The sequence below is a fragment of the Moschus berezovskii genome, chromosome 1, assembly GCF_049115385.1.
Source record: "Moschus berezovskii isolate FMDL1 chromosome 1, NW_MosBer_1.0, whole genome shotgun sequence".
Taxonomy (NCBI): domain Eukaryota; kingdom Metazoa; phylum Chordata; class Mammalia; order Artiodactyla; family Moschidae; genus Moschus; species Moschus berezovskii.
Window position 1 is genome coordinate 22,086,608 of NC_142460.1, and position 15,587 is coordinate 22,102,194.

The 15,587-nt window shown below is 38.2% G+C and overlaps 1 protein-coding gene across 3 annotated transcripts in view; it reads left to right on the top strand.

The window, feature by feature from the left end:
- SCAF4 (SR-related CTD associated factor 4) overlaps positions 1 to 15,587 on the top strand; it is a 65,015-nt gene that overhangs the window by 9,628 nt on the left and 39,800 nt on the right. For all 3 annotated transcript variants that reach the window (XM_055421494.2, XM_055421475.2, XM_055421484.2), the window contains exon 2: positions 15,069 to 15,152. In XM_055421494.2, coding sequence (XP_055277469.2) covers positions 15,069 to 15,152 — 84 coding nt within the window. The remainder of the gene's footprint in view (positions 1 to 15,068; positions 15,153 to 15,587) is intronic.

The following is a 15,587-nucleotide window of genomic DNA, read 5'->3' on the forward strand; positions in this document are numbered from 1 at the left end:
TCCCCTGAAGAAGGAGATGGTAACCCATTCCAGTATCTTGTCTGGGAAATCCCACGGATAGAGGAGCCTAGCAGGCTTTAAGTCCATGGGGTTGCAAAGAGTTGGATACGACTTCTCTATCTAATAACAATTAGTGATTTCCAAATGTACTATCAGTCAAAAAATTTTCACTAAAATATTTTCACCCACAGTTTCTATATAGGTCTCTATTGTCATTGATGAACCTCTTTAAAATTATGTGTAATGGCATTCTCCATAATTTTTATTCATGGATCATCAAGCTTTGTGTTTTCTTTAAGACTCACTCTGCTGTTTATAAATATTTATACCACAGAAAAAAGATATATCAGGAATGAAGAACTGCAAACAGCTATCATACTTTAAATGTACTCTTTAAACATTTGAATATATACACTTAGGAACTGCAGAATTGGAGATGTAAAATGAACCTGAGGAAAGTACAGGCTATCCTGAAAAACAAGAATCTCAGTCAACCAAATATTTTAGGGGCAGGAATATTTTATCCCTGATATCATTTAGAATTGCTAGTATTTGGTGATGATAAAACAGTTTTCAAACAGTTTTATTATTTTGTAAGTCTTTAAAGACAATTCACCCACTTTTTGCCTGCCCCTGGGTCCCTTTCTTTCTGGGTCCCTGCCCTTTCTCCCATTGGTCCACTCTCAGTTAAGTTCAGTTCAGTTCAGTCGCTAAGTCGTGTCTGACTCTGCGACCCCATGAATCGCAACACGCCAGGCCTCCCTGTCCATCACCAACTCCTGGAGTTTACCCAACTTGTGTGCATTGAGTTGGTGATGCCATCCAGCCATCTCATTCTCTGTCGTCCCCGTCTCCTCCTGCCCCCAATCCCTCCCAGCATCAGGGTCTTTTCCAATGAGTCAGCTCTTCGCATGAGGTGGCCAAAGTATTGGAGTTTCAGCCTCAGCATCAGTCCTTCCAAGGAACACCCAGGACTGATCTCCTTTAGGATGGACTGGTTGGATCTCCTTGCAGTCCAAGTGGCTCCCAAGAGTCTTCTCCAGCACCACAGTTCAAACGCATCAGTTCTTCAGCTCTCAGCTTTCTTCACAGTCCAACTCTCACATCCATACATGACCACTGGAAAAACCATAGCCTTGAGTAGATCGACCTTTGTTGGCAAAGTAATGTCTCTGCTTTTTACTATGCTCTGTAGGTTGGTCATAACTTTCCTTCCAAGGAGTAAGCATCTTTTAATTTCCTGGCTACAGTCAACATCTGCAGTGATTTTGGAGCCCAAAAAAATAAAGTCTGACACTGTTTCCACATCTATTTCCCATAAAGTGATGGGACCAAATGCCATGATCTTAGTTTTCTGAACGTTGAGCTTCAAGCCAACTTTTTCACTCTCTTTCACTTTCATCAAGAGGCTTTTGAGTTCCTCTTCACTTTCTGCCATAAGGGTGGTGTCATCTGCATATCTGAGGTTATTGATATTTCTCCCAGCAATCTTGATTCTAGCTTGTGCTTTCCAGCCCAGCGTTTCTCATGATGTACTCTGCATATAAGTTAAATAAGCAAGGTGACAATATACAGCCTTGACATACTCCTTTTCCTGTTTGGAACCATGTTCCGTGTCCAGTTCTGTTATTTCCTGACCTGCATACAGGTTTCTCAAGAGGCAGGTCAGGAGGTCTGGTATTCCCATCTCTTTCAGAATGTTCCACAGTTTGTTGTGATCCACACAGTCAAAGGCTTTGGCATAGTCAATAAAGCAGAAATAGGTGTTTTTCTGGAGCTCTCTTGCTTTTTCGATGATCCAGCGGATGCTGGCAATTTGATCTCTGGTTCCTCTGCCTTTTCTAAATCCATCTTGAACATCTGGCAGTTCACGGTTCACATATTGCTGAAGCCTGGCTTGGAGAATTTTGAGCATAACTTTACTAGCGTGTGAAATGAGTGAAATTGTGCGGTAGTTTGAGCATTCTTTAGCATTGCCTTTCTTTGGGCTTTCCTTGTGGCTCAGCTGGTAAAAACTCTGCCTGCAATGCGGGAGACCTCGGTTCAATCCCTGGGTTGGGAAGATCCCCTGGAGAAGGGAAAGGCTATCCACTCCAGTACTCTGGCCTGGAGAATCCCCTGGACTATATAGTCCATGGGGTTGCAAAGAGTTGGACACTACTGAGCGACTTTCACTTCTTTGGGATTGGGATGAAGACTGACCTTTTCCAGTCCTGTGCCCACTGCTGAGTTTTCCAAATTTGCTGGCATATTGAGTGCAGCACTTTTACAGCATCATCTTTCAGGATTTGAAATAGCTCAACTGGAATTCCATCCCCTCCACTAGCTTTGTTCATAGTGATGCTTTCTAAGGCCCACTTGACTTCACATTCCAGGATGTCTGGCTCTAGGTGAGTGAGCACACCATCGTGATTATCTGGGTCGTGAAGATCTTTTTTGTACAGTTCTTCTGTGTGTTCTTGCCACCTCTTCTTAATATCTTCTGCTTCTGTTAGGTCCACACCATTTCTGTCCATCTTTGGATGAAATGTTCCCTTGGTGTCTCTAATTTTCTTGAAGAGCTCTCTGCTGCTGCTGCTGCTGCTAAGTCACTTCAGTCGTGTCCGACTCTGTGTGACCCCATAGATGGAAGCCCACCAGGCTCCCCCGTCCCTGGGATTCTCCAGGCAAGAACACTGGAGTGGGTTGCCATTTCCTTCTCCAATGTGTGAAAGTGAAAAGTGAAAGTGAAGTCGCTCAGTCGTGTCCGACCCTTAGCGACCCCAAGGACTGCAGCCTACCAGGCTCCTCCATCCATGGGATTTTCTAGGCAATAGTACTGGAGTGGCTTGCCATTGCCTTCTCCAGAAGAGCTCTCTAGTCTTCCCCATTCTGTTGTTTTCCTCTCTTTCCTTGCATTCTAGGTGTGTTGTTACACTGGAGAGCAGTAACTGTCTAATGCTATAGTCTGTAAATCTTCTGCAGTATCCCCTGTATATCTTTATGCCCTTTATCATGAATACTCCACTTTAATCCTTCTTTTGTCAGAGTTTAGTCTTAGCTGATGTAGAATTAGAATACTCTATAGAAAGCCTATAATAGGGAAATTTATGGTAATACCCTTTTAAGTTTTCAGAAAACTATTCTTTAAATAAATGGTCACATATGAACTGGTCCACTGTAATTACAAGTTGCTAAATGATAAATTACTTTATCAAGGGCAGCCAAGTTTGGGGTTCAGTTAGAGATATGTTCAGATCTTTTAAAAAGACCTTAAAAATTGTTGACTAAGAGCATATTTTATAAAGTCGGGGTTTTTGTTTTAATATATGAAGTAGTCCAAAATGGGCAAATCTATAGAGAGAGAAAGGAGGTTTTTCATGAGGGGATGGAGGAGGAATGGGGATGACTGCTAATGGGTGTGGGATTTCTTTGAGGTATAATGAAAATAATTCTAAAATTACATAGTGTTGATGGTTGTAACTCTGAATATAGCAAAAACTACTGAGATGTACACTTTAAAGAAATGAGTTTTATCAGTTCAGTCGCTCAGTCGTGTCCGACTCTCCGCGACCCCATGAATCACAGCACGCCAGGCCTCCCTGTCCATCACCAACTCCCGGAGTACACTCAAACTCATGTCCACAGAGTCGGTGATGCCATCCAGCCATCTCATTCTCCGTCGTCCCCTTCTCCTCCCGCCCCCAACCTTTCCCAGCATCAGAGTCTTTTCCAGTGAGTCAACTCGTCTCATGAGGTGGCCAAAGTATTGGAGTTTCAGCTTTAGCATCAGTCCCTCCAATGAACATCCAGGATTGATCTCCTTTAGAATGGACTGGTTGGATCTCCTTGCAGTATAAGGGACTCTCAAGAGTCTTCTCCAACACCACAGTTCAAAAGCATCGATTCTTCGGCGATCAGCTTTCTTCACAGTCCAACTCTCACATCCATACATGACCATGGGAAAAACCATTGCCTTGACTAGACGGACCTTGGTCGGCAAAGTAATGTCTCTGCTTTTTAATATACTATCAAGGTTGGTCATAACTTTCCTTCCAAGGAGCAAGCGTCTTTTAATTTCATGGCTGCAATCAGCATCTGCAGTGATTTTGGAGCCCAAAAAAACAAAGTCTGACACTGTTTCCACTGTTTTTCCATCTATTTCCCATGAAGTGATGGGACCAGATGCCATGATCTTTGTTTTCTGAATGTTGAGCTTCAAGCCAACCTTTTCACTCTCCTCTTTCACTTTCATCAAGAGGCTTTTGAGTTCCTCTTCACTTTCTGCCATAAGGGTAGTGTCATCTGCATATCTGAGGTTATTGATATTTCTCCCAGCAATCTTTAAAGAGATGAGTTTTATAGTATATGAATTATATCTCAGCTCTTTTAAAAATAACACAGAAAAGTTATGTTTAACACCATTTTCATTATTTTATTGCTTGATTGGATTGTCTGTTAGATTGAAAACAATATCTATTAGCTGCTGAGTGGCTCTGCAAGTTGTTTTGTTGATCCTGAATCATAAGTTTGTTGAAAGGATATCTTTAGTTTTTACATGCTATTTTAAGAAGTAATCCAGCAGAGACAGTTCAAGGGAAGGGCAGTAAATGAATCTTGCATTTGCTTATTCCCAGCTAGATACTAGCATACAGGTTAGGTGTCTTATATTTACCTTTCTTTATATTTTATATATACCTTTCTTTCTGTTTTATATATTCTATATATTTCTTAAATATACCTTTCTTTCTCTTTTAGAGGTAAGGAAGCTGAAAGGGATGGTGTGATTTGACTAAGAACTGTTAAGAGGCTGCTTGAGTCCAGTCCCACAGTACTGCTCTGAAGTTTTTTGAGCAGCTCATTTTTGTCTGTTGTATTGTTTATGAAGGGAGAGGGCTCCCCAAACAACTTTTGTATATTTGATTCAAAGTAGCAAGAGCACTGTAATGTATATTTGTGGAAGTATTTGCCAGAGTTTAAGAATGATGATGTTTGGGAGTTTTTAAGTCATCTACAGTAATGCAATAGATGCAGTCAGTGTTTTAAGCTTAAGATATGCTTTTTAGATGTTATATTTCATTTGCTAATTTATATTCACAATTAAAATTTTTAATTGATTGGGGATTTTAAAAATGTTAACCTTTTCAGTTTTATTCCCATGCTTGTGTATAGATCTAGTCATTACAACTTTGTGGGGAGAAAAGTAGATATGGATAAAACATACAATGTATAGGATAATGTTTTTCTTCTAATCAAATGATTTTATATCCTGGAACCAGTTTTTATTTGTTCAATTAGTCTGGAAGGAACTGTTTAATTCATTAAAATGTTTGATAGCCAGCTTTGGGTAGACACAAAGTTTACTTAGTGAGGCACAATAAAAGCATTTTTGAAACCTGGCAGCTGTGGTAGTAAAGTGGGGAGTGATGGCATGGGTAGAATATTTGGCATTTGCAGAGATCAAATCCTGGCCTATTTCGTGAGCAAATGCAGACAAAGGAGTTCGGGATTGATTGCAATTCAGTGAATCAAAATGGAGGTAAGGAATAAAAAATAACCTAGTAAGTGGAATTGAGGGCGTTCCACTAGTAAACTAGTAAGAGGCCTGACGTCGGGGGGTGCAGCAGCCTTGGTTCTAAAGTAAAAAGTTTAATTGAAGGATAGACCCTTGGAAATTGTAAGGGAGTTAGTCTTACATGAAGAATAAATTAGGGCATACTTTGTGGAGTGAGTCCATCAGAAATTAACTACTTGGAAAATTAGTTCTGGCAGCAGCAAATGGTAGCAGAATTAGGGATTGGTGATATAATTAAATAGAGAGGAAGTTTAAACTACTGTTTGCTATATTACTATATTCTATTTTCATGATGCACATAGAAACATAAGTAGTTAACTTGAAAGTGGTTTCATATATAATTTAGCAAGTATATGTTTGCGTTTGTTTGTAAAGCATTTCTCTTGGTTCTGGACCAGGAGAAAAATTGGTGAGTTTGTGGGTAAGAGTAAGGTAAAGAAATGTAGAAAGGAGTATGTATGAATAATTTTAAGACTCTTTAAATTTGAGAACAGTATCTGCAGCTTTGCTGTTTATAAAAATACCTGGTTTGTAACCTTATAGAGAAATAAGGAGAATGATTTGTAGTGTTTAAGTAAAGACCCTGCTCCGTAGGAGCAGAGGAACTGTGTAATTTCTTTTTTCTCATCTAAAGAGCCATATAAATTTGCCCTGTTATTAGACATACTATATATTAGTGCCAGACCTGTTTTATCTCCATACATTCCTTTAACCAGCTGGAAAATTGATTAAATATTTGTGTTTCAAAGGATTTGACTCTCTGGAAAGTAAATATAACTTACATGGGAGTAAATCCCTGGGTTGGGAAGATCCTCTGGAGAAGGAAATGACAACCCACTCCAGTATTCTTACCTTGGAAATCCTGTGGGCAGAAGAGCCTGGAGGGCTACAGTACATGGGGTCACAAGAGTCAGACACAACTTAGTGACTAAAACAAAACAACAAAAATCATATATCAGTGATTAAAGGGATGCTTGTTTTAATGCACAGATGTAAAAAAAATACTTAATTGATTTTTTCAGTTTTGGGTTTTATGCACAAAGGCTTCAGTTATAAAGATTTTTAAATGGCAGATTTTATGTTTATTTTAAAAATTTTGATTTAGCAGTTTTAAAAAGTTATATGAGATTTACAAGGCCTTAATTTAAACATATGTGTTAACTTCAAAGATACGGTTTACTCCACAGACAAGTTGTACCTATTAATGATGATCGTATACATTTACAGTCAAGTTGGAGAAATGCATTTCTGTGTCTCAGGCACAAATGTAAAGTTTTCCATTTTTAACCCATGAATTTTAATTTATTTATTTTTGAACTAATGCAAATTAGGTAAATTTAAGTAAGAAAATATCCCACTAAATATCTTTAACATTTTAGAGTATGTCAGTTTTTTTTTTCCCCTTCCACTTGTGTTTGGATATGGTTACCAGATCTTTTTAATATCATGAATTACTTTCTGATTTTAAAAGCCATCTTGGGAATTTGGGGAACATCTGATTTAGATAAATTTCTAAAAGTGGAATTGTTGGTTTAAAAAACACAGACTTTTTGAGTTCTTGATATATATATAGCTTTAGATTTCTCTCTGAAATTGAAACTTGCCCGTTAGTTCTCATCAGCAGAGTGCTTTCTTTGCTCTTTGCTAATATACACTCATGCCCATTAGATACATAAGTGAACTGTATCTCATTGTCTTAATTTGTACTTTTTTGACTGTTGGTAAGACTGAACATTTTTTTCCATGTTTATTAATTAGTTTCTGGCTCTACTTGTTATTCTCTGTACAGTTTCAAGTTTTATTGTATCTCTCAGAGTTTGTTATTAACTCATGCACAGAATTCTGCTTTAGGGTAGAGTGGTATAATGGTACTTGTCTAACATGCTTGGCTTGTAGCTCTTCTTTCCTTCCCTGCCCACCCGCACCCCCAACGCGCTCTCTCTGCCTCTTTGTCTCGCATACATACATACACACGGTCACATTAAGTGCCCAGTGTTAAAGAATTAGCTCAGACAAAGCTTCTGGAAAGGCATAAAATGAAATGCCAGGTAAGAAGAGTCTGTAAACTGTCTCTTACCTGATTGTTCTAGCAGTAAGTATTTTATAGAGCTGTCTTCAGCCTATTAATTAGAGGGACAAAGCATCTTTGTGGAGATCATTTTAAGATTTTTCCCCTACATTTTCTTTTGTTAAATTTAATGTGTGTTTTTATAAAGTATATTTTACCAGTAAACATTTAAGTTAAGTTGGCTTTAACTCTTGATTTGGTTGAAGCCAATGTATCAGATTTTGATGAGACAAATGAACAAAAGAGGGAGGGAGATTGTAGACTTGAACACTTTGATAACTTCGTCTGTCAGAAGGGAGATTTGAATGCCAGCCTGTTACTGTGAGTATGTGTATGTATTTTTGGAAGCATCCAAATTTTTTATTTAAACTTTGTAATTAATTGTTAATAACAGGAGCTTAAGGCAGAATTTGTCATCACAGAGATCATAATAGCAAAGGAAGGAATACTAGATATCTTAACTATAATTCATTATAGGAAGTTTAAGAGGATAAGATGGGGTAAGTATCTCATTGAAAGAGATTCTGCCTAGAGATTTCTAGTCACCTGGAGCTAGAACAGATTCTCACAGACCAAATTAAACATTTTTCTTTCATAAAGTGTGTTTCATCTAGTGAGGACTCCAAATATTTCATTTATTTGTCATGGTTTCATCTTGAATAAATTAGAAAAAATATTGATAAGTTGAGAGTATTGTTAAGTGAATTTTAACTAACTGTCAGGGTCCACGGAATATCAAAGTCTTCCTACAAGTTGCAAGTATAGGTCCTGGTCTTTCTAATTTTTAAAAAACCGTGCTGTTGGAAAAAGCCATGGGTATAGCAGATTCATAAAAGTTACAAACTAATTGGAATAGCTGCTACGTTGAAAACAGAAAGTGATTTCTAGACCACCTAAGTAGATTGAAGGACTGGAAGAAACCAACATAAAGTCAACACGAAGTTCTAGTTTTGAAAGAGATTGCAGTGAAACAGTCTGAGGGTTTTAGTTGGTTATATATGAGTTAATAGTGAATTGAGCACTATATGTTTAAACTGCTCTGAGTATTCATTGCTTCATTGGCTTTCCCTAGTTGTGGCAAGGGAGGGCAACTGTTGATTGCAGAATGTGGGCCTCTCATTGCAGTGGCTTCTCTTGTTGTGGAGCACAGGCTTATGGGATCTTTCAAGACCAGGGATTGAGCCCATGACATTGGTGGGGAGACTTCTATCCACTGGACCACCAGGGAAGCCCCAACTAAGCAGTATTTTTAAAAATAATAATAATAAATGATCTCCCCTACCCCAGAGTGACCATGTTCTGAATCCTAGAACCTTTGGCAAAAGAGACTTTGCAAATGTGATTAAGGGTTTGAGTTGAGTTAATTGTCCCATGTTGTCTGGATGAACCCAGTGTAACCCCAGGGGTCCTTAAATGAGAGAGACATGAAAGTCAGAGAAAGTGATGTACAGTGAAAGCAGAGGCTAAGGAAGGACAGAAGATGCTATGCTGCCAGCTTTGAAGACGGAAGAGCCAAAGGAATTTAGGCACCCTTTGCCTAGAAAAGGAAAGAAATAGATTTTGACCTAGAGTGCCCAGAAGGAAGGCAGCCCACCAATGCCTTGATTTCAGACTAATGAGGTTATGAATTCCAACAGTGTTGTTTTAAGCTACTGAGTTTGTGGTAATGTGTTCCTGCAGGAAGAGGAAACTGATACAGAAGACAACCCACTCGATTCCTCAGGAATATATCCAGGCCCTCTATTTTGTTTTATCATACTTTTAAAAGGAATTAGCCAGTGTAGTCAGATCTAGAAATCATATCATTTGGCTAATAGTTGAAGCAGATAAGAAAACATGCTTAGTTATGTTTATTTTCTCAAATGAGAAAGATCACTATTGTTCTGTGCTCCAGAGGCAGAACTAGAGCAGGAAAAGAAAGGGAAGGTTATCAGAAGGGAGATTTGGGGTCAGTACAAAGACGACAGCTGTAACCTTTGGAGCTGATTAGTTATGAGTTAATAAGCCTGTCAACTAACATGGGACCTGCCAGATATATTGTGAAAGCAGTTCTGAATTTAGTATGAATACTAGATTAGGTACTGAGGTGCTATACAGCTGTAAAACTTTTTGATACTGCTAAGTTTTCAGTATAGAGAATATTTCTCCAAATACAGCACTTGAATAATAGATGTAACACAGTAAAGTTTTTATGCTAAGCCATAATAAAAAATTGGGCTTCCCTGGTGGCTCACATGGTAAAGAATGCACCTGCAAATGCAGGAGACCTAGGTTCAATCCCTGGGTCGGAAAAATTCCCTGAAAGGAATGGATACCCACTCCAGTATTCTTGCCTGAAGAATTCCATGGACAGAGAAGCCTGGCAGGCTACAGTTCATGGGTCACAAAGAGTTGGATATAACTGAACCACTGACACCTTCAGTCATGACAAAAACTTAAACTTGAGATATGCGTTAAGATTCCCAGGGCATTATGTACTTTTTTTTTACCGAGCCATTTGTGTGTCAGACCTAGGCCAAGAGATTTATATACATTAACTCATTTAATCCTAACAGTTTTATGAAGTGAAGTGAATATTACTTATCCTCTTTTTCATACGTCATTGAAATTCAGAACAGTTTAACTAAACTTATCAAAGTTTATGCTGTCAATAAATAGCAGAGTATCATGTTATTTTGACTAACCCTCAAACCCTATGAATTCTACAGTGTCATGGGCCAAATTTGAAATTGTTCTTTATTGATATTAGGAATCATTGTGAGTGATTTTTTTTCATAATTTTTAGAATACTTTGTATATCAGGCACCCAGCAGGACAGTGTTCATGTTGAGGTTTTCTAATAGTCATTCAACTGATTACAACAAAAAAACAAACTTGTGTCTGTTGCTGGCAAGTATGTTTTTCTTACTAAGGCTTTCTAAGGAGGTTTTGTACCTTTTGGGGCCTAGTGCTGCTATTATCCTGTATAAGAGAATTGCATCATTTTCTGTGGCTGCTTTGACACTTTTTGTTTGTTTTTTGACAGATCGCATTAATTCTGAATGCAGATGTGTAGTAGCAAAGAGAATGCTGCACCTAGTGATGTTTGTTGAGCATTTGCCCAGTTGCAGATGATAATACTAGCCATTCAGTTCAGTTGCTCAGTCGTGTCTGACTCTTTGCAACCCCATGGACTGCAGCACGCCAGCCTTCCCTGTCCATCACCAACTCCCAGAGCTTACTCAGACTCCTGTCCATTGAGTCGGTGATGCCATTCAACCGTCTCGTCCTGTGTCATCCCCTTCTCCTTCTGCCTTCGATCTTTCCCAGAATCAGGGTCTTTTCAAATGAGTCATTTCTTCACATCAGGTGGCCAAAGTATTGGAGTTTCAGCTTCAGCATCAGTCCTTCAAGTGATCACTCAGGACTGATCTCCTTTAGGATGGACTGGTTGGATCTCCTTGCAGTCCAAGGGACTCTCAAGAGTCTTCTCCAACACCACAGTTCAAAAGCATCAATTCTTCGGCACTCAGCTTTCTTTACAGTCCAACTCTCACATCCATACATGACTCCTGGAAAAACCATAGCTTTGACTAGATGGACCTTTGTTGGCAAAGTAATATCTCTGCTTTTTAATATGCTGTCTAGGTTGGTCATAACTTTTCTTTTAAGGAGCAAGCGTCTTTTAATTTCATGGCTGCAGTCACCATCTGCAGTGATTTTGGAGTTCAAGAAAAGAAAGTCTCTCACTGTTACCATTATTTCTCTGTCTGTTTGTCATGAATTGATGGGCCTGGATGCCATAATCTTAGGTTTTTCAATGTTGAGTTTTAAGCCACCTTTTTCACTCTTCTTCTTTCACTTTTGGGCTTCCCTGTGGCTCAGCTGGTAAAGAAACTGCCTACAATATAGGAGACCTGGGTTTGATACCTGGGTTGGGAAGATCCCCTGGAGGAGGGAAAGGTGACCCACTCCAGTATTCTGGCCTGGAGAATTCCATGAACAGAGGGGCCTAGCAGGCTGTACAGTCCGTGGGATCACAAAGAGTCGGATACAACTGAGTGACTTTCACTTTCATCAAGAGGCTCTTCGGGTCCTCTTTGCTTTCTGCCATAAGGGTGGTGTCATCTGTATTTCTGAGGTTATTGATCTTCTCCCAGCAATCCTGATTCCAGTTTGTGCTTCATCCAGCCTCGCATTTTACATGATGTAATACTAGTCAGGCCATATGAAAAAAACTATAACATTAAAAGTTTAGTTTCTGGCATTTGTCCTGGTGTTCCTTTGTGTCACCCCCTTTTCTGTGCCATGTTGAAATATTTGGTATACTGTAGTTAGTTTTATCTTTGTTCCCTTCTTACTCATCTTCATGGTTTAGATTCTGTAGCCTCTCGATTTCTAGCAGGACCTCTGCTTTTTCAAGATCCATATTCCAGGCTGCCGAAAGCTTTGCCTGGATTTTCAGTAGGCATCCCAAGTTAAATTCAGTATGTCTCATCGTTATCCCTGAACCAATGCATTATATATAGAGAGAGAGATTAGCACAGATGCCTACTTGATAGTTTGCCTGCATTCTCCATCATAGTTAATGGTCTTTGCGTGTATTTACAGCAAGCAGCATTGTATAAGGAGTTGACTATATGGTTTTTCCAGTACTCATGTATGGATGTGAGAGTTGGACTGTGAAGAAAGCTGAGTCCCGAAGAATTGATGCTTTTGAACTGTGGTGTTGAAGGAGACTCTTGAGAGTCCCTTGGATTGTAAGGGGATCCACCCAGTCCATTCTAAAGGAAATCAGTCCTGAGTAATCATGGGAAGGACTGATGTTGAAGCTGAAACTCCAATACTATGGCCACCTGATGCAAGGAACTGACACACTGGAAAAGACCCTGATGCTGGGAAAGATTGAAGGCAGAAGGAGAAGGGGACGACAGAGAATGATGGTTGGATGGCATCACCGACTCAGTGGACATGAGTTTGAGCAAGCTCCGGGAGTTGGTGATGGACAGGGAGGCCTGGCGTGCTGCTGTCATGGGGTCGCAGAGTTGGACTTGACTGAGCGACTGAACTGAACTGATAATCTTAAGAATTGTGAGCTTTACAATCAACAAATTGTAGTCCAGACACATTCCCTGGGAATCATTTGAAAGCAGATGTAATCCTTTTGGGTATCAGCTCAAAACAGCTGTGACAATCTATGTTAATTGTTATATGATTAAGTAACATGATTAAGTAGAACCTTATACTTAGGCACTTAGTGTTGATTCCTTCTTCTTTTCTTGAGTTGTGCCTTTTTTAGTGGAATAAATACCCTTCCTCTGTCTGTCTCTTAAATGGTAGCACTCGAATGCTCTCTTGCTGGTTTATTGCCTGAGTGATAGTTATACTGCTATATGGTATTAGTTAAGTTCAGTCGCTCAGTCGTGTCCGACTCTCCGCGACCCCATGAATCACAGCACGCCAGGCCTCCCTGTCCATCACCGACTCACGGAGTTCACTCAAACTCATGTCCATCGAGTCGGTGATGCCATCCAGCCATCTCATTCTCTGTCGTCCCCTTCTCCTCCTGCCCCCAATCTTTCCCAGTATGCTATATGGTATAGTCTGTACTTTAATTTTTTAAGATAAATGATTTAAATATAAACTGTAGAACATTTCATCAGAAGATAACACTCACCTGTCTTGTCTCCTCAGTTGGCTGGGTTTTTTGTGTTTTGTTTTTTTTTTAATATGGGGAGTTCCTTACTGTAGAAATAATCAAGAATGTGGGACATTAAATGAATATTCGTGCTGGCTTAGGCTTCAGAGAAATATGATTCTCTAAACTTTTAATGGCCAGAAAAGTAGTTCTCGCTGTTACTCATTCTTAAGATTGTGTATAAACTTTTGTATCCTGTTTCTCTGCTTTAAGATTCAGAAAAGGAAATAGAACTGTAGTAATAAATAACTGTCTTAATAGCTTTTGTAACTTAGAAATGGGCAGAATATGCCCTTTTATAAAATGTGTGCTGCATATATTTTTCAGTTTGTATTGGAGTTGAAATGCTTTAAATCGTTTCTTAGTTTCTCATTGGTTTATATAGTTTTAAAGATTACTGTCTCTAGTTGTTTTTCAACTACTGAGCATTTGTTTTCACGGAGAATTTTTATTGTGTTGGAAATAAAGAATCATGACCTTATTTAATTAGATAATGCCTTTTTATAAAAATCAGTCTCTGTTAGTATCTTTGTTTTTCCCATTCTCTGTATTTTAGTATTGTTCTTGTTCAGTCCTAAGTCATGTCCAACTCTTGTGACCCCATGAACTGCAGCATGCCAGGCTTCCCTGTCCTTCATTGTCTCCCAGAGTTTACTCAAATTCATCTTTGTATTATTTATCAAAAAATTCTACCTTTCTCTGCTTAAACAGAGTGCATTTTTGGTTCTTACATTGGTCATATCTTGCATTGCATACTTTTTAAAAAATTACTGTTACCGCTATCTATGGTCCCATTGTGTCTGTAGTTTTTAAAAACTGCAAAAATTCTGTTGCCAGGGTATTTGTTGACAGGTAGGGCTATTTATTCTGGAAAAGGAGACTTTCATTCTTTAGGGTAGCTTCTTAGTAGGTGTCAGGTAAAGATGGTCTATGTCTTAGGGGTTCCATATTTGAAATTCCAGCATTAGCTGGAGAGAAATGGAAATATGATTCATGTAAGATTGATAATGCTTAGAAAGCCCTGAAACTTATTCAAAATGTATTTTTAGAAGAGTATGTATGCCTGTGGTTAAAACAAAAACAAGATTTTAAGAAACTAGATATAAACTTCTTAATGTCAGAATTTTATCTTTATGACTCTTTACGGGGTCTCATATCTTGGTTGGGTTTAAACTTCAGGGGAAAGGAGTGTGCCTGTGTCGTTTCATCTCCTGGGACTCCCTGATTGTTGGATTTACTGTAGTGAAATTTGTTAAATATGGTGTCATTTTTATTCCTGACTAGTAAAGAAGTTGTGAATTCAAGTTTTATAATGACATGTTAAATTTCTTACCTGATGTAACACATGTGTATCTCCAAATGAACATCAGAATTATTTGAAGTCCTCCAAAATCTCAGTGAGGTTTGGATTTGAAATATTAAATATTGAGTCACAGTATTGCCATTTTCAGTATAGGAACATGGTGTGTTTGTTTCTATTCAGATCAGTTTTGAGTTTCTTCAGTAGGGTTTTATAAATTTTCTGTTATAGGTTTTGTCAATTTTTTTACCTTTTCCCCCTTTTTTGCTGATTTTAGCATAATCTTTTCCCATTCTGTTTTCAAAGTGGTGATGCTAGTATGTAAGAAAGCTCTTGGTTTTTCTTTACCAGATGAATTATTAAACCTAGTTTCAAAAATTTTATTATTCTTTTAGTTACAAATGTATTTGTCAAAATGAAGGGTAAACCTCTAATTTTACTTTAAATTAAAACTTTTTTTTTTTTTAAGCTCTTTTCACTTATGGATATGAAACCTCCCATCTCTCGAGCCAAGATGATTCTCATCACAAAAGCTGCTATTAAAGCTATAAAGGTAAAAGAAATATATTAATTTGGAAAGTGTTTTTAAAATGTTGAAAATATTATTGTTAAATTTGAGGTTTCATATTGTGAAGTAGTTCAGGCCTAAGTCAAAGAGCACTAAGTTTTGCTGAAAGTACATAATAATAACTGTATGATGCATCTACATTGTAACATATTTCAAAATCTGTTTTGTTGTATTTCCTCTTCATATTTTTTAACTTTATTGAGGTATAGTTGACAGATTTAGTAGTATGTAATAGAACACGGTTTGATGCAAATGTACATTGTGAAATGATTCAGTTCAGTTTACTAATTACCTTATGTGTGGTGCTAAAAAAAGGTTGAACTCATTGAAGTAAGGAGCAGAATGACAGAGGGTTTTTGTTGTTGTTGTTTGTTTTATTCAATTCTTACCATAATAGATCAGTGGAGTATTAGCTTTATT